This window comes from Rhinichthys klamathensis, unplaced genomic scaffold, assembly GCF_029890125.1.
Source record: "Rhinichthys klamathensis goyatoka isolate OS25496 unplaced genomic scaffold, OSU_Roscu_1.1 h1tg000406l_1, whole genome shotgun sequence".
Taxonomy (NCBI): Eukaryota; Metazoa; Chordata; class Actinopteri; order Cypriniformes; family Leuciscidae; genus Rhinichthys; species Rhinichthys klamathensis.
In genome coordinates, this window is record NW_026606907.1 from 1,722,501 (window position 1) to 1,743,739 (window position 21,239).

General features: G+C 38.9%; 1 protein-coding gene across 2 annotated transcripts in view; it reads left to right on the forward strand.

Moving 5' to 3' along the window:
* LOC130070416 (malonate--CoA ligase ACSF3, mitochondrial-like) overlaps positions 1 to 21,239 on the forward strand; it is a 182,057-nt gene that overhangs the window by 10,928 nt on the left and 149,890 nt on the right. For both annotated transcript variants that reach the window (XM_056234791.1, XM_056234792.1), the window contains exons 3-4: positions 10,815 to 10,969; positions 14,651 to 14,796. In XM_056234791.1, the coding sequence (XP_056090766.1) occupies positions 10,815 to 10,969; positions 14,651 to 14,796 (301 nt within the window). The remainder of the gene's footprint in view (positions 1 to 10,814; positions 10,970 to 14,650; positions 14,797 to 21,239) is intronic.

A 21,239-nucleotide genomic window follows, 5' to 3' on the forward strand; every position in this document is an offset into this window, starting at 1 on the left:
AAAGTGCACTTGTTTTGATTTCTCATTCAGTGGTTTTTAGACACTAAATTAACAGTTTTAGGGTCACTGTATGTAATAATGAAGTTAAAAAATAAAGCAAAATTATCTACCAATTGGTTAATAAAAAAAATCTTAATTCAAACGGAAACTAGATTGTTTTCTAACCCCATTGGCAGATCATTTTTTCTTGTTTTAAGCAAAAACTCACTGCATTTTGATTTTTCCACCCAGAAAACGAGATCAAATATCTAATGGCATTTTACTACTTTAGTCAATCCATCATGATTTAAGAATATTTTTTTATATTTGGACTGGAAACAAGACAAAAATACTTTTTTTGCAGTGAAAAGACAGAAACGTCTTTATTCAGCTTCTCACAATGCAAAGTCAATGGAGACGGAGCACATTTAGGCCACACCCACACCGGAGGGGGGACGACACACACACAATCCAACCGTCTCCATTGACTTGGAGACTCCGCCCACACGCTTTTCTGATTGGCTGGTGCTGTGCACTTGCAGATAGACTCCGCCCACACACTGTTCTGATTGGCTGGTGCTGTGCACTAGCAGCGAGACTCCGCCCACACGCTGTTCTGATTGGCTGGTGCTGTGCACTTGCAGCGAGACTCCGCCCACACGCTGTTCTGATTGGCTGGTGCTGTGCGCTTGCAGCGAGACTCCGCCCACACGCTGTTCTGATTGGCTGGTGCTGTGCACTTGCAGTGAGACTCCGCCCTCACGCTGTTCTGATTGGCTGGTGCTGTGCGCTTGCAGCTAGACTCCGCCCACACGTTGTTCTGATTGGCTGTGGGTTTTGATTGATTGAGGCATCTCGCAGTCGCGTCTAGTGTGGACAGACACATTATTTGTCGCTGGAATCTTATCGCATCGCGTCTGGTTAGGACACGATGTAAGTGAACATCAAGGAACATATTCATATTATAATAAAAAAATCATGTCATGCATGACCCCTTTATGTTGTAAATAACCCAAATTATTCAACAAAGCCATTTTATGCGTTCCGTTGTGCACTAGCAGAGTAACTTTAGACCAAGTCCTGCTGCAAGCGTCAGTGAGTCGAGGTGTTTTGTCCTGCTCCCCTGGGGAGGGACTCGTGAGTCCTGAACGATGAAGTTGTGTGTGTCGTGTGTGTGTGTGTGTGTGTGTGTGTGTGTCGTGTGTGTGTGTGTGTGTGTGTGTGTGTGTGTGTGTGTGTGTGTGTGTAGAGGAGGCCGGTGATCACCCTTATCGGGGACTTGTCACAGGGATGCACTAATTGTAGCTGTGTTGTTGCGTGCCAGAGCTAAAGGCGTCAATACCAGGACTCGATCTGACAGGCTGTGTGTGTGTGCGTGTGTGTGTGTGTGTGCGCCTACTTAGCTATATTTTGGGGACAAATGTGTACCCAGAAGGGACCGAAACCTGACAAAATCTCCAAAAAAACTCCTTAGGGACTTCCTCATTTGTAAATCTGGTATAAAATTAAAGTAATTAAAGTTTTTTTGTGTGTGTGTGTGTGAGGGGTAGGTTTAGGGGTCGGGTTAGTGTGTGTGTGTATGTGTGATGGGTAGGTTTAGGGGTCGGGTTAGTGTGTGTGTGTGTGTGTGTGTGTGTGTGTGTGATGAGTAGGTTTAGGGGTTGGGTTAGTGTGTGTGTGTGTGTGTGTGTGTGTGTGTGTGTGTGTGTGTGTGTGTGTGTGTGTGTGTGTGTGTGTGTGTGTGTGTGTGTGTGTGTGTGTGTGTGTGTGTGTGTGTGTGTGTGTGTGTGAGTGTGATGGGTAGGTTTAGGGGTCGGGTTAGTGTGTGTGTGTGTGTGTGTGTGTGTGTGTGTGTGTGTGTGTGTGATGGGTAGGTTTAGGGGTCGGGTTAGTGTGTGTGTGTGTGTGTGTGTGTGTGTGTGAGATGGGTAGGTTTAGGGGTCGGTTAGTGTAAGGGAATAAAATATACAGAGTTTGTACAGTATAAAAACCATTACGCCTATGGAATGTCCCCATTTAGATAGCTAAGTAAACGTGTGTGTGTGTGTGTGTGTGTGTGTGTGTGTGTGTGTGTGTGTGTGTGTGTGTGTGTGTGTGTGTGTGTGTGTGTGTGTGTGTGTGTGTGTGTGTGTGTGTGTGTGTGTGTGTGTGTGTGTGTGTGTGTGTGTGTGTGTGTGTGTGTGCGTGTGTGTGTGAGACACCCCGGACTGTCACCGTGAGCGCTGAGTTTCTGTGATGGATTGCCCAGTGTAGCTTTGTATCTGGACACGCCAACTCTCGGTAAGGGCTTTAGAAGCAGATCAATGGATGCCGTGACATTGAGGAATGATCCGTGTTTTGTAAAGGGAGGGGGGTTTACGGCAGCGAACGAGCGAGCGAAAGGGTTTTAAGGTCCTGGAGGATTTAATGGGAGTCAAGGATCTGATTGACAAGAAAGGTCTGGAGAGGACACAACAGGGAAAAAGACATTCAGGACAACAAGAAAGTTACATTCTTCTGTTTTCCACAGATATGACCTTGTCTTAAAAAAACAAACACCTTCTTTGAGAGATCAAATGCTTTCTTCACCACAAGGGTTTTATTATTTACAACATGCGGTTCAGTAATTTTTAATGAAGCAGAAAAATCAATATTTGAGCCACCATTACTTTGGCTTTGAGTTGTTTGAGTGATGAGCGCTCATCTCAGATCTGGTGGGAGCGAAACATGCGTGTTGATGAATTTATTGTGGTATGAATGCATTAGACAGCCTGCAGTCAGAGGCTCTACTGTTATTAATGATGGGATGTAAAAGGTTATCCATCATGTGATGGTGTGGGATGGGTGTTTTCTGCATGTATGTTGCTCATTATTGGATTTCAGAGTGTGTTTGTGTGTGATTAGGCATGAAGAGTTATACAGATAAATGCTTTTATAGAGAAACAGTGTTAACCGAGACACAATTAAATCAAAATTTTAGTTTTGTAGCTTTCAGTCTGTTAGACATCATTTTAAAAGTAGTTTTCAATTTTAGAAAATATTGACTCATCTATGTCAATTGACCCTTTGCAGGGAGCTTGATTGACAGGTGATCTGACCAATCATACTTCGCCATCCGCCATTTTGTCCGACAAAGCAGTCAGGAGAGTTAGTAGATTAACATGGGAGGATTTGAACTTGAAAAACGTAATGTACTGATGCCTTTCTGCGGTTAAAACTATTTTTTTTTTTTATAACCCCTTAAACCATGACTTCTGGGAAGTTTTGCGGATAGAAAGGGACATTTTTGAGACCGGTTACAAGTATGACATACCATCAACAGATTCAAGGCATGATTATTGCAGCACGTACCTTGAACTGGTCACAAACAGAAACCTTCATTTTATACATTTTAATACATTTTTTAAATCAAAAGTTGTATCTGTTGACATTATTTAATGCACAATGAATGAAGTGAACAAACAAGTGTTTGTATTAGATAACATTCACAAACATTAATTCATGTTGTAAAAATATATTGTTCACTCAATGTGTTGATGTTAGATAACGCATTAAGTAATGTTAATGGTGTCTTATTGTAGTGTGACCAAACTATACAGGAGATAAAACGTTTTATTTGACTTGACTGTACTTTTATTTAATCCAAAACTGTGCTCATATTTAATTTTAAAAGGGCTTTTTAAACCTGCTAAAAGTTATCCAGCCAAGAATAAGCCTAGAACTACTTTTCTGATGGACTAATAATGACGTAAATAGGGATACACCAATACTGATGATAGCAGTGCTCGGGTGTCGGTCCGATACTGTGCTCATGGAGGCTACTCGTAAAACTACCGCGCGGCAAGCGGAGACGCCATCTTTGATGGCATAAGCTGCTGTGTTTACAAAGTTTTACAAGCAAATTTAGAATATTTTTTTCTGTTACGAAAATCATGAAGAGACAAAGTGACAGAGATTATAAAGAGACTCTATTAACACAAGACAGAGAGAGGTACAATGTGAAAATTTCAGTCATAAATGGTGTGGATCCGTATGCGCTAACGAAGGAAGCACTGAGCAATGATTATGCAGCTTTTGCCTCAGATACAGTACTATCATGTGTACCATTATCTGGTATTGGCTAGGAGTTTTTACACACATGCGAGCCTGGAAATCACTGGAGGCGTACAATCAGTTTGCCGAGGGTTGGGTTGGTGACGTTTGCTCAAGTACAATCAATGGCGAAGGTAACGTTATGTAGCGTGATGCTAGACTATCTGTCTATTTAAAAGCCATAGCCTGCACAACTTAATTCCTGTTCCCTTTAAAACAGTCATCGGGGCTTTCTGTAATATGCATGTACTTATTTGTACAGTGTAGAATAGGGGTGGAACGGCACATGTATTCGTATTGAACCGAAATGGTACGGGCGTCACAGTCCGGTGCATGAATATACACGGTATAAAAATAAATAAAACTTGCGTGCAAATTAATGAATGTAATGCGGAACTACTTTATACGCGGGTTCTTTAGGGACATAATCTGAGATTGCAATGCTGGAGTGAGTGAGAGAGAGGCGCGGGCGCGATCGAACAGTGGAAACAATGTTGTTTTTGTATGTTTTTAATATCTCGTCATTTTGTTCATACAGGACATCATTCAAACTGCAAAGTGCTAACCTATATTTAATTTGTGTACACTCGCAATAAAACACAACATTGTGCTTTTGTCAAACTGTAAACTACAACTGTCACCCAACCAAAATCTCTCTCTCTCACACACACACACACACCATTTAAAAGCAAAAAATATTTATCCAACCCCTGTTTATCCTCGCCAGCCATAACCTCCGTCGCTGTTCTGACAAAAGCTTAGTCTTCTCTCATTCATGAAGTCTAATGACGGGTATACTGTAAGTAAGTATGAGTATAGATATATACTATACTAAGCATAGAAGCGACGCGGCGAGATGAAAACATCTCAACAGGTCATGTGACAGAAACCAACCGATCAGCTTCTGCTTTTCCGTAACAACATCGAAAGCTCGGCCGAACAGCTGATCATAGCTGTACGGGGCGGCTTTTTATTTCTCATCTCCATAAATATATCTAGTAGTAAAGCTAATGCAAGGGCTAGAAATCAATTAATTATTTGCTGATACTTCCTCGTCCTCATGGAGATTCAGAGATACAGAGTCCTCAATATAGGCAGAGTACCTGAGGAGTTCCAGAACACCTATCTTTGCTTATAACTCTTCAGTAGTTTTGCCTCAAATATTAACATTTTCTTAAAGTCCCCCTGTGGTGAAAATCCAGCTTTTAATCTTGTTTATGTGTGTATATGGTGTTTTTAATACGCTTTAAGACACACCATGTGTAAGTTCATAAGTCGACAGCATTGCTGAGTATTTTCTCCTTAAAACTGCAGTGAACCAAAGACAGTCTCAAAAACACGGTTTGAAATCGCTGGTGTTTCTGACGTCACAAACGACCTTGTAACCAATCAGATCAACGTGTGATCGTCAACCAGTGGATCTCTGAGCTGAGTGAGTGAGTGGAGGCGGGGCTCATTTGCATATTCATAGAACCCCGTATACTAAATGAGACAAGGGTGTCGAGTTACATTCAAGATATTTTAAGGCATGAAAGATTTTTTTCCAAGGAAAAAAACATTTAAATATATAATTTCTGTGATCAAAGATGAGTTTTAAGGGATAAAATGGTTGATTACAAGGGAACTTTAAATCTCAAACCGTTTTCATACAACTCATCATAGTCAAAGTTCATGCAATATCTTGGCAATGCTAATGCCTGTTGCACTGAAACTTGGGGCCAGAATTACTAAACAGGGTAAATTAGCACAAGAGCGCAATCCCATAAAAGTGCAGATAAGAGTGTTACCATAAAGTGCAGATAAGAGTGTAAAGTTCTGCGCATGATCTACTGACGACACACACATTAATGAACACACATGCGGATCATTTCCATAACCAACACAATCTACCAAGAGCAGCGCAAATTAGCATCTGGTTTAATGCTTTTTTGGGCGTTAAATAATGGCGCAAATACCAGTAAACTGACTAGCACAAACCTTAGTATATTGCATAATCCATTTAAACACTCTCCTCCCATAAATACTGCGTCTAAAAGGAAAACTCCTGCAAATGCATATGCAATAATCTCAGACGCAATTTTTCACAGCGCGTCTTTAGTAAATCCTTACAGTCATTTTTTTAACACAAGTCTTAAAATCTGTCCTTTGACATGTTATATCATGCTTGTTTAGCTCCTCATTTTGCATCTATTGTACTTTGCCCATTTTTTAGCTGCTTGCTGCTATATTTAATGTTTCATTTTGTGTCATGAACGTTGGATATTTTGCTGTAGTCCAACAAATTAATTGGCTGAAGTCTTCAAGACAGTTTGATAAATCAAAATTAATTTGATAGATTATTGGCAAGAACGTCTCCAGGCAAAGCGTGCCAGATTTTATTTTATTTTGATGTTTACGCACATACATTGTATATAATACTAAATATGCAAAATGGACATACACACAGATGCATTCAGTTCTTTGTTGGGGGCTAATGTAATGAAAAAGAGAAACCAGAGCAACTTGGGTACCAGAGTGGAGAGGAGGAGGAGTGGTGATGAGAGATGGGTTTTTGATGATAAAAGAAGTGTCACTCTGTGTGTGTGTGTGTGTGTGTGTGTGTGTGTGTGTGTGTGTGTGTGTGTGTGTGTGTGTGTGAGGGGGTTGATGGAGAGAGTGCGAGACAGCAGGAATGATAAGAGCATGGAGGTACTGAAGCAAGAAATAATGAAATGGAGAGAGAGAGAGAAAGAGAGAGAGAGATGTGTCTCCCAGGGGGGGCCGAGCCAAGGAGAATCTGTCGTTCACCTTCAATTAATTCACGCGTTTCTCCCACTGTGTTCTAAAGGTGCAGCCAGGCGTGTGTGTGTGTGTGTGTGTGTGTGTGTGTGTGTGCGTGAGATGAAAAAGAACGAATTGTTATATATTGTATCTTTTATGTGTGAATCGTACACATTTATGTTTGATCATTCATCGTACCTCCTTTCATTCCCGTGCGCTTGCATGTCACACAATGAAAGTGTGTGATTGAAAACAGAGAGTTAGTGAGTAAAGTTAGAAGCTGCGTAATTGATTTGTGTGAGAAGAAGTGTGTTTATATGGGCAGTTGTGCATCTGTTTCCGTCTGACAGACTGGGATGAGTGTGTGTGGCCTGGTAAACCCTACGTTATGGGGACAAAATGTCCCCACAAGGATGGCAATATCCGAAATCCTTGTTCGTGTGGGGACATTTTTTGGTCCCCATGAGGAAATCAGCTTATAAATCATACTAAGTGATGTTGTTTGAAAATGTAAAAATGCAGAATGTTTCCTGTGATGGGTAGGTTTAGGGATAGGGTTAGTGTAAGGGAATAGAATATACAGTCTGTACAGTATAAAAATCATTATGTCTATGGAAAGTCCCCATAAAACATGAAAACACAACATGTGTGTGTGTGTGTGTGTGTGTGTGTGTGTGTGTGTGTGTGTGTGTGTGTGTGTGTGTGTGTGTGTGTGTGTGTGTGTGTGTGTGTGTGTGAGATGGGTAGGGTTAGTGTAAGGGAATAAAATATACAGTTTGTACAGTATAAAAACCATTACGCCTATGGAATGTCCCCAATTAGATAGGTAAGTAAACGTGTGTGTGTGTGTGTGTGTGTGTGTGTGTGTGTGTGATGGGTAGGGTCAGGTTAGTGCAGTGTTTCTAAAACTTTTTCTGCCATTCCCCACTTTGAAGGTAGGGGAGGGTTCCGTGCCCCACCTGTCCCCATGCAATCGCCCCAACAAAATGTTAACAAACTAGGCTTTAAGTTAAAATGTTTTTTATTAACATGACATTTTAAAAACATAAACATGACATGTAGATAAAAATAATAATGCAACTGTGTTTGTATTTTGCCTCTGATAACATCACAGAGAAAATAAAAGTGTTGGCCAGTTGTGCTTGCTTTATTTTATCACTTCGCAAACTGCATGCAAAAAGACCATTTTTATAAAAAATGTATAAAATAAATTTTTTTATAGAATAATAATAATCTCAAGGTTTTCCTGGCTCAAAACGAGGCGGACGTGGTAAGATCCTAATAACGTATTTTAGGTATTTTTATAATAATAATTGTATTTTGTATTTTTCGAAGACTATCATATAAGTTAACAGTATTTTGTGTGTGGACCTCGGCACCCCTAGGGGGGTCCTGGGGTATGCTCCTCCCCCCAGAAGAAAAGTTAGTAAATTTTAAAGATAAATTCATAAATCTGGTGCACTTTGAAAGTTCAATATTAAGTGATTAACTAATTTAGTGTTTGCAATGAGCCTGTTTTGTAGTAGGCTACACATATTGTCTGAGCCAGAGACGGAGAGCGCTCACCGCTTGTCATCACAACTATTCAGTGTTTTCAACCACATAATGTTTATTTTAGGTTTTAGACATTTAAAGTCACATAAGTACAAAAAAAAACCCAATAGGCTACATTTAGAGTTTGTCAAATACACACTTATGTCTATGGAAGCGGCAATAATAATAATTAGTAGCTATAATTAGACGACAATGCGACACGTATATTCATATCATACACAACACATCGTGTAAGAAACTTTAAAGTTAACTCTATATTCCTATCCCAGTTCACCGGCCACTTACTCTCATGTATTTCGGGAGAAGTGGATGAATTGATGTTTGTTAAATCCAATGATTCGATTCTCTAAAATGCGGCATAAACTAACGCTCATCGCGTATTGCTCAACTAAGGTGTTTAAACAACAAAACACATACACTTGCCCATATTTGAAAATCAGAATATCAGATATTTCCTGGTATAGCCAACACATTTGTGAAATAAAAGCAGATAATCAGTCATTCAGCGCTATTGTGGCTGCGGTGTGACTGCAATGACGCGTCACCATGGAAACCATAAAGGGATACGATCTAAATAACGGGCGCCTCGAAAATCTACGTGTGTAAGGCTTACATTTAAATGTATCGTTGTTTTGTTTTGAGTTTATGCTCAATAAATAAAGGAATGAATAGAGATGGGCACAAAAAATACCACATTTTCTCCCGTTTGTCGCACCCCACTTGTCATGTTTCCATTCCCCACCAGTGGGGCGCGCCCCACACTTTGAGAAACGCTGGGTTAGTGTAAGGGAATAAAATATACAGTTTGTACAGTATAAAAACCATTACTCCTATGGAATGTCCCCAATTAGATAGGTAAGTAAACGTGTGTGTGTGTGTGGTTGGGATCGGGTGTGCCATCCTTCACTATGCTTAACGCCACACATTCATCAAACGCAGAGAAAGGCAGTAAAAGCCCAGTGTGTCCTGCACAGTCTTCACTCTGACCTCAATAGTAACTCTACAGGGAATCTCAACGGTTTCTCTTCTGCTGTGAATCACACTGACCTTTACAAATCTATACTCGCTTTTTCCTTTTTTAACAACATTCCTCCAGTCGACAACCTCCCCCCCCCCAAGCTTCTAGAGTCACGAAGACAAATAGCACACGATCAGTGACTTAATCGGTATCTGTAGTGTTTTCCCCCCTGTAATTAACAGTAAACGTCTGATTAGTCCAATACTGGAAGGAAGCTGATACTATCAAGGCTGATTTCTATCCAGTTCAAACTTTATGCAAGGCTTTTTTTTTTTCAACATCCTGCAATCTCTTCTCAGTTCTGGAGACAATGTTTTATTTTTTTGCTAATCGGTTTGACCGACAGTAAAAATACCGATATTTATCCAGTTAATCGGTTATAATATTCATTCATTTTCAAATGAGAATGTACTGTATAGCTTAACAAAAAAAATTTGCTGATCATTTAGATTAAAATTTAGCATTAATATTGACTACACAATTATCATGGCCAAAAGAATTCACAATAATACAAATTAAGGATGCACCGTTATGAACATTTTGGCCGATAACCGATAATTCTTTATATCTGAAAGCCGATAACCGATATATTGGCCGATAAATCTAAAACCAAATTTTAATATAATTTGAGAGCCTGAATACTGAGTGCACTATATATCGGCCACCATAATATCGGTATCGGCTGATTTATGTTCATTTTTAATGTTAGCGTTATCGGCCTGATAAGAAAATTTGGCTAATATATTGAAGCCGATAAATAATGTATTATTTCCTTCAGCTGAGACACTTCAGATGCGCACTGTTCAACATGATGGTTTTAAAGTGCTTAAAATATGATTGGAATCACTTCAAAAAAAGAAAAACACAGTTCAGTGCAACATGTGCAGCGCAAGTCTGTCATATCGGCTACATACAATTATCATGAGAACATTATAATTATGTGTTTGGGACGTGGATTTTAATGGTGAGAGTTTTTTATCAGACTCAAAAATTTTATATACAAATTTGGATTTAGATTTATCAGCCAATATATCGGTTATCGGCTTTCAGATATTAAGAATTATCGGCCAAAATGTTTATATCGATGCATCCCTACACTTATTTATATCTGTCTCGGTTTCTGATTTAAAAATAAATATCTGTCACTGTCAGTCTAAGCCTTCCAAAACATAGAAAGATGCTTTTTGCACCCAGATGGTGGTTATCTGCCAGCAGGGCTAACTACCGATGCTAACCAGCCTAACCTTACATTAATAAAGCATATAAATAATTATTGGTTAATGAATTAGCTGACATTTTGATATCAGTTGATGCCTAATAGTACACACTTAAATGATTATTTGATTTATTTTCTGATATATTTACATTGAACTGTTTAGTTACACATTTGGTTAATAAATGCTAATTGTGTTGTTGTTTTGCTGTGTTGCAGGTTTGGGAGCAGTTGATCAGTTCGAAATCTCCTATGGTGAACGTGTTCATGGCAGTTCCCACCATCTACTCTAAACTCATTGAATATTACGACCAACATTTTACTCAACCACAAGTCCAAGACTTCATCAGGGCTGTGTGCAAAGAGAGAATACGGTACCATCCTCTCTCTCTCTCTCTCTCTCTCTCTCTCTCTCTCTCTCTCTCTCTCTCTCTCTCTCTCTCTCTCTCTCTCTCTCTCTCTCTCTCTCTCTCTCTCTCTCTCTCTCTCTCTCAATTCAATTCAATTCAATTCAATTCAAAATTGCGTTAATGGCATGACTGTACATCATTAAAATTTAGAACAGTTTATCAGTGTTTCCCCCAGGATTTTTTTTCAGAGGAGGGAGGGGGGGGGGGGGGGGTGGGGGGTGGTTTGTGAAACTGCTATTGTTGCGGACCGGGCGTGTTACGGATACATGGTGTAATTTTTTTAGCAATCAAAAAGTGTGTCTAATTAATTGAAATAATGTATTATGAATCATTAAACTTATACAACATTTAAAAAAAAAAATATGAAAATAAATTTCACTAACTCTGTGTTGTGTTTTTTCTGGTAATAAAATGAAGACATAAAACACAAATTTTATCATTTATCATCAATTTTAATCATATGAAATTAAATAAACTTTTTGTCAAATAACTTGCTGCACAATCAGGCCCGGTTCTACGGGGGTGCTTGAGGGTGCTAAGCACCCTCAAACAAAAGTGAAAGCACCCTCAGATAAAATTTTTATTAGCACACATGTAAACGAGATTTTGCCGACAAAAGAAACACAGACAAATTTCACACTCATACATATAGCCTAATACACATAAATCCATTAACGCGATTTTTCAAATCAGAAATCATTTCATTATGCTTTCATGTTTAATGCATTGGATTGGTTGTTTCCTTTCGCGATCGTGATTCGCATAGGTGAAGCTGTCTCTTTAATTGCCCACTTTGCTTGCGTGTGTGCGTCCCTCTCAGGAAATTCGTTAGCTGACTTTCTGAGACGGGGCTGCCTTTAGGTAGCCTAAAAATATGAATCGTCCATTTTTAATCATGGACATATGAAATTGGCTCAAGAAAGCTCAAACCTCTACATCACAACAAGACGAAATGACACCGCCTGCCGATGACAGCAGCGAACCCCGCCCTACAACCTCACTCTCACCGAATGACACCCATTCAAACACCGGTGATAAATCCTAGCAAGTGCCGCGGACGATGTCGCCGACGCCGCCGAGTGACCTAGCATTTGACTGTCTTAACGAGTGAGTCATTTAATCTTTAAATCAGCTGTTTCGTTTAAAAGGACTGATTCGTTGTCGTCAGAGACTAAATGTCAATAATGTAAGTTACTTATATTAACTTCTTTATTCAACTGCATAATAAAATCAGTTTCAATACTTGCAATACTGCTGATATTTGGGGAAAAAGCACTCTGTGTGTAACATTTTTTAACTATATCATATGATATAAATGTAAAGCACAAAAACTCGTTCATGCAGTTCGCATATCGTTTAAAGGGATAGTTCACCCAAAAATGAAACTTCTGTCATAATTTACTCACTCTCATGTTGTTCCAAACCTGTATGAATTTCTTTCTTCTGCTGAACACAAAAGAAGATATTTTGAGGAATATGGGTAACCAGACAGGCCCAAGCACCCATTGACTCCCATAGTAGGAAAAAGAAAATACTATGGAAATCAATGGGGCTCATCAACTGTTTGGTTACAGACATTCTTCAAAATATAATCTTTTGTGTTCAACAGAAAAAAGAAATTCATACAGGTTTGAAACAACTTGAGGGTGAGTCAATTATGACAGAATTTTCATTTGTGGGTGAACAATCCCTTTAACATAACAGCAATTACAATATTGTCGTAGACAGTATCGCTCGGCCCTATTTTGAGCACCCTCACTATTTTCAGAAGCACCCTCAGTGATTTGGTTCTAGAACCGGGCCTGTGCACAATGAGCTTTACTGTTAAAATTAAAGCATGGATTATTCCTTAAATTCAGTTTTGATGATAATTTATTTGGATTAGTGTTAGTGTATTATTACATTGGGACATATCTAAAATCTACTGTACAATGGTAATATATTTCTGTCAAGTTAAACCGAACTTTTATTTTTACGAGTTGCCGTGAAGACCTTTTGAGTTTCTGTGTGTTTGTCATGATGATAGTTTTTCTCAAATGAAGTGGTGAAATGATCACGAAGTGACTTTAGGAGTGGATCTAGAGCCTGGAGAGGAAGTTCATGCATTTGCGTCTTCATATAGGCCAAAAAACAGCGCAAGCGTCACACGTGCTTCAGTGTGTGTGTGTGCGTGTGTGTTAAATGAAACTGCGCGTCGGCTGCACCATTCATTCACACAGAACAAGCAGGATTCGTATTTAAATTGTCTTTCTGGTTTAATATCCACACACACTTGTCTACATCGCGATTTGATTTCAAGTGTACTGAACTGCTTTCTATTTATTCCTCAAAAGATTTACAAATTCCGCGTAAATTCCTTTCTTATGACTGGATTTCGTCAGCATTTTAGGGGGGGCAGGGGGTCGTTTTGGGGGGGGCGGGCCGCCCCCCTAAAGCAATGGTAGGGGAAACACTGGTTTATGAACATTTCAAAATTCTGTGAAGAATTTAGAATTCAGTGTGTAAGTGTTTTCGTGTTTGGTGTACGCGCGTGTGTGTGTGTGTGTGTGTGAGCGCATCACTGATTAGTCGTAGACTTTTGCCCAAGGTACTTCACAATCACTAATAAAACACAAAAATAAGAGGAGTACATAGAAAGATTGGGTCTCATTGATGAAACACGAGCAGAACGAATTTTTGTGTAAATCATGTGTAAAGTGGTTCTGGCGTAAATTTTCGGATTCATTAAAATGTTTGTATTTTCCAAATGTGACTTGGTACACAAGAAATCTACACCTGCTCCCAGCCACGCGTAAATAGTGAGTGAAACACCCGAACGTTTTGCTCATTAATAACTAAGGCTGCATTTTAATTCACCTTAATCGGGTACATATTTGCACAGCATTTTGAAAAAACAATATATATAGTAATTGCATACGGTTTTTCTTTTTACTTCTGGGACTGTTTGATTAACAGATGAAACTCCATTAACTGCATCTGTAATATGCAGCCAAGCTTTCTTTCTTTAGGACCCGATACGCCACTATGTACGCTATGTACACACATTTCACTCTCACATCTGACGTTTACGAAGTATTTGTGAATCAGGAGAAGAGTTTTCGGGAAGGTCTCTTTACGCGCAAATCACTCGCATATTTACTCATATGAATGTTTCATGAATGAGACCCAATGAACCCAAAAAACATAGACATGTTTTTTTAGCAGATGTGCTTTTAACATGGCCTTAAATTTCATTAGTGACTTTACTGACCTTATAGAAAGAGGAAGAAAAAGATAAAGATCATCCCAAAGTTTGGGTCCGACATGGGGAAACGCTCTGTCGCCCTTATATGTGTATTTTGTTCAGACAACACAGAGAAGATTTAGATTTTCAGATCTTTCTCTCTCTGTCTTTTTTAAAACAAACCACATTTATGTATCTAGACTCGCAGCCTCTGACTTCAGATCCAAACAGCGAGAGCATCTCTTCGCAAGTTCTCTTTCATTCCTCAGTAAAGCTACATCAAAGAAGAGCCTTCAAACCTTTATTTAGTGTACTTTAGTGTATTTATGTACTTTACCTCAGAGTCAAATGCTTAAACAAGAGAAAAACAAGTGCATAATTTCCCACTGGAGACGATGGCGTGTTCTCTCTCTGTGTCTCAGGTTGATGGTGTCTGGTTCTGCTGCTCTTCCTCAGCCGGTTCTGGAGCGCTGGGCCGAGATCACAGGTCATGTTCTGCTGGAGCGCTACGGCATGACGGAGATCGGCATGGCACTATCAAACCCACTGAAAGGACCACGTGTACCCGGTACTGCATCACGTCACGAATGTGTAACACAGGGTTCACACGGGTCCTTTGAAATCCTTGAAAGTTTGTGAATCTGAAAAATAAAAGGCTGGAAAGTTTTTGAAAATAAACATACTTAGATACAGGTCCTTGATTTTTTTTATTTTGTGCAAGATGTGTTTTTGGAAAAATTGCATACTAATGTGTTATTTCGACAACACTTCTTGGCCTATGCGCACTAGCTTGCTTGTTTTACGCTAGTTACGCGCATTTACACGTTACGTTAAAGGATTAGTTCACTTTTAAAAAAACTTTTGCTGATAATTTACTCACCCCCATGTCATCCAAGATGTCCATGTCTTTCTTTCTTCAGTCGAAACGAAATTAAGGTTTTTGATGAAAACATTCCAGGATTTTTCTCCATATAATGGACTTCAATGGTAGCCAAACGGTTCAAGGTCCAAAAGACAGTTTCAGTGCAACCTGCAAACTGTTCAAATGGTTTTAAAGGGACACTATGCAGCTTTTTTAGCTTAACTGAACAGCTTCAGAGTTATTGAAATGGTTATATAACTTCTTTCGGGTTGAATGGTGGGCGTCTCGACCCCCCCTGGTGCCTGTGAGCGAAAAAATCCCACTTGCAACTTCGGTGCGGCGGGCCGCGTCAGGAAGTATCGCGTGATATCAGCTCTCGCGATGTAACATATTCCTTTACGGCAACTGCACACATACACACAGGAACAAGGTATAGATGGATGGAGTTTGTCACACTATCGTCATGGCTGAGCCGGCATATAAGATGCAGAAAGCTAGGAAAGCATTGTCGGAGGAACAGAGAAAGAGGAAACGGCAGACTGACCGAGCGAGGAGTCGGACACGAGCATAGGCATAATTTGCGGGTGTGTTATGTCCCCATTGAAACTTCTCGCGGCACGGATGTAACGTTACCATTACAAACAAATAAAACATCTCCAGGTAACTCTAGTAGAGCATTCATTTCGTTCGTTTGTTAAATAAGAGGCGATCTGAAATGTGTTATTTTTGAAATCAAGTGACCAAAGTGCTCGTTGCCTCTGCGATCAGTGGTGCAGATAAGTTACAGTGTTCTGTTGTGACGCGCGCCTGAATCCGTTGCGGGGACTGAGAGACTCTCTATATTTTGTTATGGTAAAATCACAAAACCTAATGCACAAAAAACATGTCCCTGCTTGAAATACAACCACTAATAAACAATCGGTTTTGATGAGGAAAATAAACTATACTACTAGTACCGATTAGAACCCAAAACCTCTGACACACTTGGCAAAAGTTCTGCCTCTGGACCATTAAAATTGTCGGATCTATGTATTTAATCACGTGAAAATTCTCACCACTAACAACATATATTATATCTCATTAAACGACAAATTAAACACAATGTACTATTGTATACTATGTAACAGGCCATGTCACGCTCTGAGTGAGTGGTATTTACGACAGTAACGTTAAATTCAAGTACTCCACAGTAACTCTAGGGGTCGCTGTTTGACAAAAACGGGATTTCTGCATAATGCCCCTTTAAATGACACCAGACGATGAATAAGGGTCTTATCAAGCGAAACGATCGCTCATTTAAAAACAAAATAACAACGTTTAAGTTTTATAAGCTCACATGCCCGCCTTGCTCTGTTCTGTGTAACTCTCCTGTTCGAACTCGTTCATCAAAATGAACAAATCTTTTTCCGAGTCAATTCGTTCATTTCGGTCGTTAAATGAATCAAATGACTCGAAAAAAGATTTGTTCATTTTGATGAACGAGTTCGAACAGGAGAGTCACACAAGCAGAGCAAGGCGGGCATGTGAGCTTATAAAACTTAAACGTTGTTATTTCTTTTTGAAATGAGCGATCGTTTTGCTTGATAAGACCCTTATTCATCGTCTGGTGTCGTTTAAAGCCCTTTGAACAGTTTGCAGGTTGCACTGAAACTGTCTTTTGGACCTTGGACCGTTTGGTGCCCAGCAAAGTGCATTATATGGAGAAAAATCCTGGAATGTTTTCATCAAAAACCTTAATTTCTTTTCGACTGAAGAAAGAAAGACATGGACAACTTGGATGACATGGGGGTGAGTAAATTATCAGCAAAAGTTTTTTTAAAAGTGAACTAATCCTTTAAGAGTTTCCCGCGTGAGGTACTTTGTGTTGTACGTTGCCATGACGTTCACGCGCACACAAAACTACTCTACGATGGTACCTCAACGTTTCACACACACACACACACACACCATGAAACATTGCAAAAATAGTCTGAAACCGCTGAAACGATGTAACCATGCTCTCACTTGAAATGTAGTCAAGTCAAGTCATCTTCATTTAAATAGCGCTTTTAACAATGTAGATTTACATGTACAGCTTTACAGAGATAAACATATAATTTAAGGTAACAGAGATTGGTTTGGTTTTATAGCAGTTCTTGAATAATGTTATTTTCCAGCTAAAGTTAGTTTTGATTGATTCACTTCCGTCGAAATGATCATTTGTTATTAAATTAGGGGCCGCTATAAGACGACACCGTTCTCTCTAAACAGACTTTAAACGCGAACCTGTGATAAATGCAAATGAGCCCTGCCTCCACTCACTCTCTGCAACATCCCTAGTACACTTAAAAAAGTAATTCATTACCCTTAATTCATTTAATTGAAGACAATTCTTACACTCAATTTAATGTAGTTCATTCAGAATAAATCATTTTGTTGGGTCAGCACAATTTTGTTGGTTTAGGTCAAATTAATTTACTCTACTAGATTTAACTTTATTACATTTGTTGTCAAACTAAATTTTCTTATGCTAGTCCAACTTAATTTTTTGATTAATTTACAGAGGTTTACTCTTCTGCACAATGATAACCTCAAAATTATTACAGAAAATCTTCCAAATGCCCAACATAACTGAGCATCAAATGCTAAAATTACTTTAAAATTACGCTAAAATTAATCCTCAAATTTACAGTCCCTTGCAAAGCATGCTGGGAACTACATCTCATCCATTTTTTTTAAAATTTTGAGTGCTGAATGAAGCATGTAACATGTTTATAGATTATAACTATCATGTTGCAATAAAAAAGTGCTTTGGTCTAAAGTACTTTGTAAATCTTGCAAATAAAGCAAATTAGCTTTTATTTTTTAAATTTTTTAGTTTTCATTTGAATATTAGTTTAAGTTTTAGTATTTATGTTATCTTTAATATTTCTATTTTCTAATATTAGTTTTTTTAAGTTTAAGTTTTTCCATCTAATATTTGAATTTTATTTAGATTAAAATATATATATATATATGTACAGGTGAAACTCGAAAAATTAGAATATGGTGCAAAAGTTCATTTATTTCAGTAATTCAACTTAAAAGGTGAAACTAATATATTATATAGACTCATTACATGCAAAGTGAGATATTTCAAGCCTTTATTTGTTATAATTTTGATGATTATGGATTACAGCTTATGAAAACCCCAAATTCAAAATTAGAATATTGTGAAAAGGTTTTCATAAGCTGTAAGCCGTAATCATCAAAATTATAACAAATAAAGGCTTGAAATATCTCACTTTGCATGTAATGAGTAATATTTTAGTTTCACCTTTTAAGTTGAATTACTGAGATAAATTAACTTTTGCACGCTATTCGAATTTTTCGAGTTTCACCTGTACATTAATAAGTAAATGAACACAATGAAATTAAGTTGTGATGAAATGTTCAAAAAGTGTTTTACTTTAGGTCATGATCAAGAGGCAAAATGAATGTTTGAGTGTGATAACTATATTATTTTGTTGTTAACTCATCAGAGATGATTGTGATTGCTAACGAAACGCTGGTTTTGTAAACCTCTTGGTTCTTCCAGACTCAGTTTGGGTCTATTATCATCTCGGCTTTGTTACTTTTGCTTCATCTCCGTAACGTCATGTTGTTGTTTTTTCTCAGTCGGTTTATGACGGCAAGTTGTCACAGATCAAACTCCAGGCTGAAGTAGTTTGTTTGTCTCTCTTTTGTCTGTGTTTTGTTGTTTTATCTTCTGAGAAACTCTCCATGGGTGTTTCTGATCAAACCGCTCCTGTCAGCTTCCACGTCTCCTTTAGTGTCGGTATCAAAGCACCTTTAGTGCTCGTCTCGCAACTTCTTTGGTTTGCTCCGGGTGTGTGAGGATTGTTTTGTTCTTCTTTCGACACCCGTTCGTGAGTGAAGGTGCTAGCGTTGCTGTCAGAGGCAGCTTATGTGGGGTGTAGTTTTATTAGTGACTAGTTTTGCTGGAGTTAAAGCTCAGAGGTGATGATTAAGAGGAGTTTGCCACGGTTCACTTTTCCTGCTTTTCCCCGTGAGACGCCAGCGAAGTAGGTTGAAGTCAATCAATATCAGTCACAGGGTTGACTGTGAACACTAGAGATGAGTCTTATCTAATGTGGACCAAACTATGGCTGTACCTTTTGTTGTAAATATCCATTTGTCCAGAAATTGTCTGGATTTTCATTTCAGTCAGTTCAGGAAATAATGAAATTTTTGATTTCAATGATTTTAAGGAGATCTCAGGAACTCATGGACCAGATAATACATTTTAAAGCCCCCCTGTAGTCAATAATATTATCCCTTAAAACAAATCTTTGATCACTAAAATGGCATATTTCAAAGTTTTTTTTCTTTGAAAAAAAAATTCTCAATGCCTTAAAATATATGAATGTAACTCTATACCCTCATTTAGTATGCGTGGTTCTATAAATATGCAAATGAGCCCCGCCTCCACTCACTCACTCAGCTCAGAGATCCACTGGTTGACGATCACACGTTGATCTGATTGGTTACAAGGTCGTTTGTGACGTCAGAAATAGGAAAATGGGAAAAATAGGTAAAATCTATAGGGCAACATAAAATGAAACAAATCCAAATTGTCAAAAGTAAACAATTTAACAAATTATAATAAGTTTTTATTGTTAGTGGAGTTATTAGTGGCCAATTTAGCATGCATTTAGCATACATGCTACTGTCCAGTTTCTCATACTTAGCCAGAACACGCTACAGGTACAAAAGCTGTCACTAGGGATGGTACCCTTCCTTTGTACCTTATTTATCCCTAAAGGGTGCATATTAGTAGCTAAATTGTACATATTAATATGTGTGTGCTGTTGTTACGCAGTGACCACTTTTATACCATTTCTGTGTAGAGTAGCATTGAGTTTTACACAGGCAAACACCATTGACATTTTCAAGATAATGCACAAATCTAGTTAGATAATGCACAAATCTAGTTAAACAAGCAGTTCAGAAGGGTAAACCGGAGAAAAATAAATCAAATTGTGCCAATAGTAGTAATAATGCACATAAGCTCGATTTCCTTTTGTGTTGCACTAGGTTCGGCCACTCCCTGTGGATTGAGCACAGTGTGTGGATTGCTGTGCGCGAGGCTTTGAATAAAACATGAGTGTGTGTGTGTGTGTGTGCTCTGTTTTAATGAGAGCGTGTGATGGGCAGAGGGACTGGAGGCTTGTTAATGGCTTCTTTAAGCAGTCTGGGTGCTATTGTGTCCTATTCTCATTTTGTGACACGAATGCTACTACAGGGACAACCACATTCCAGTATATACTCACACACGATCATATCCCAGTGGACACTGAACCTCCGATCAGCCCCCGTCTCATTTATATTCACACACAAGCCCCTAATGGTCAGATTACACACGTTTGTGTGTGTGTGTGTGTAGGTGTAAGACGTTCCTTCAGCTCTGTGCTATCTGTGCTGTATATACAGAGTTTGCAAGAAGAGTATTATTTTATTAGTACTATTATTTCTCCCAGAAACCTCCAAACTAGTGCTGTGTGTGTCTAATGTGTATAATTATTTTGTGTATATATAAATACACACACATGCATGTATATATTTAAGAAATAATATGTGCATGTGTATATACACTCACCGGCCACTTTATTAGGTACACCTGTCCAACTGCTCGTTAACACTTAATTTCTAAGCAGCCAATCACATGGCGGCAACTCAGTGCATTTAGGCATGTAGACATGGTCAAGACAATCTCCTGCAGTTCAAACCGAGCATCAGTATGGGGAAGAAAGGTGATTTGAGTGACTTTGAACGTGGCATGATTGTTGGTGCCAGAAGGGCTGGTCTGAGTATTTCAGAAACTGCTAATCTACTGGGATTTTCACGCACAACCATCTCTAGGGTTTACAGAGAATGGTCCGAAAAAGAAAAAACATCCAGTGAGCGGCAGTTCTGTGGGCGGAAATGCCTTGTTGATGCCAGAGGTCAGAGGAGAATGGCCAGACTGGTTCGAGCTGATAGAAGGGCAACAGTGACTGAAATAACCACTCGTTACAACCGAGGTATGCAGCAAAGCATTTGTGAAGCCACAGCACGCACAACCTTGAGGCGGATGGGCTACAACAGCAGAAGACTCCACCGGGTACCACTCATCTCCACTACAAATAGGA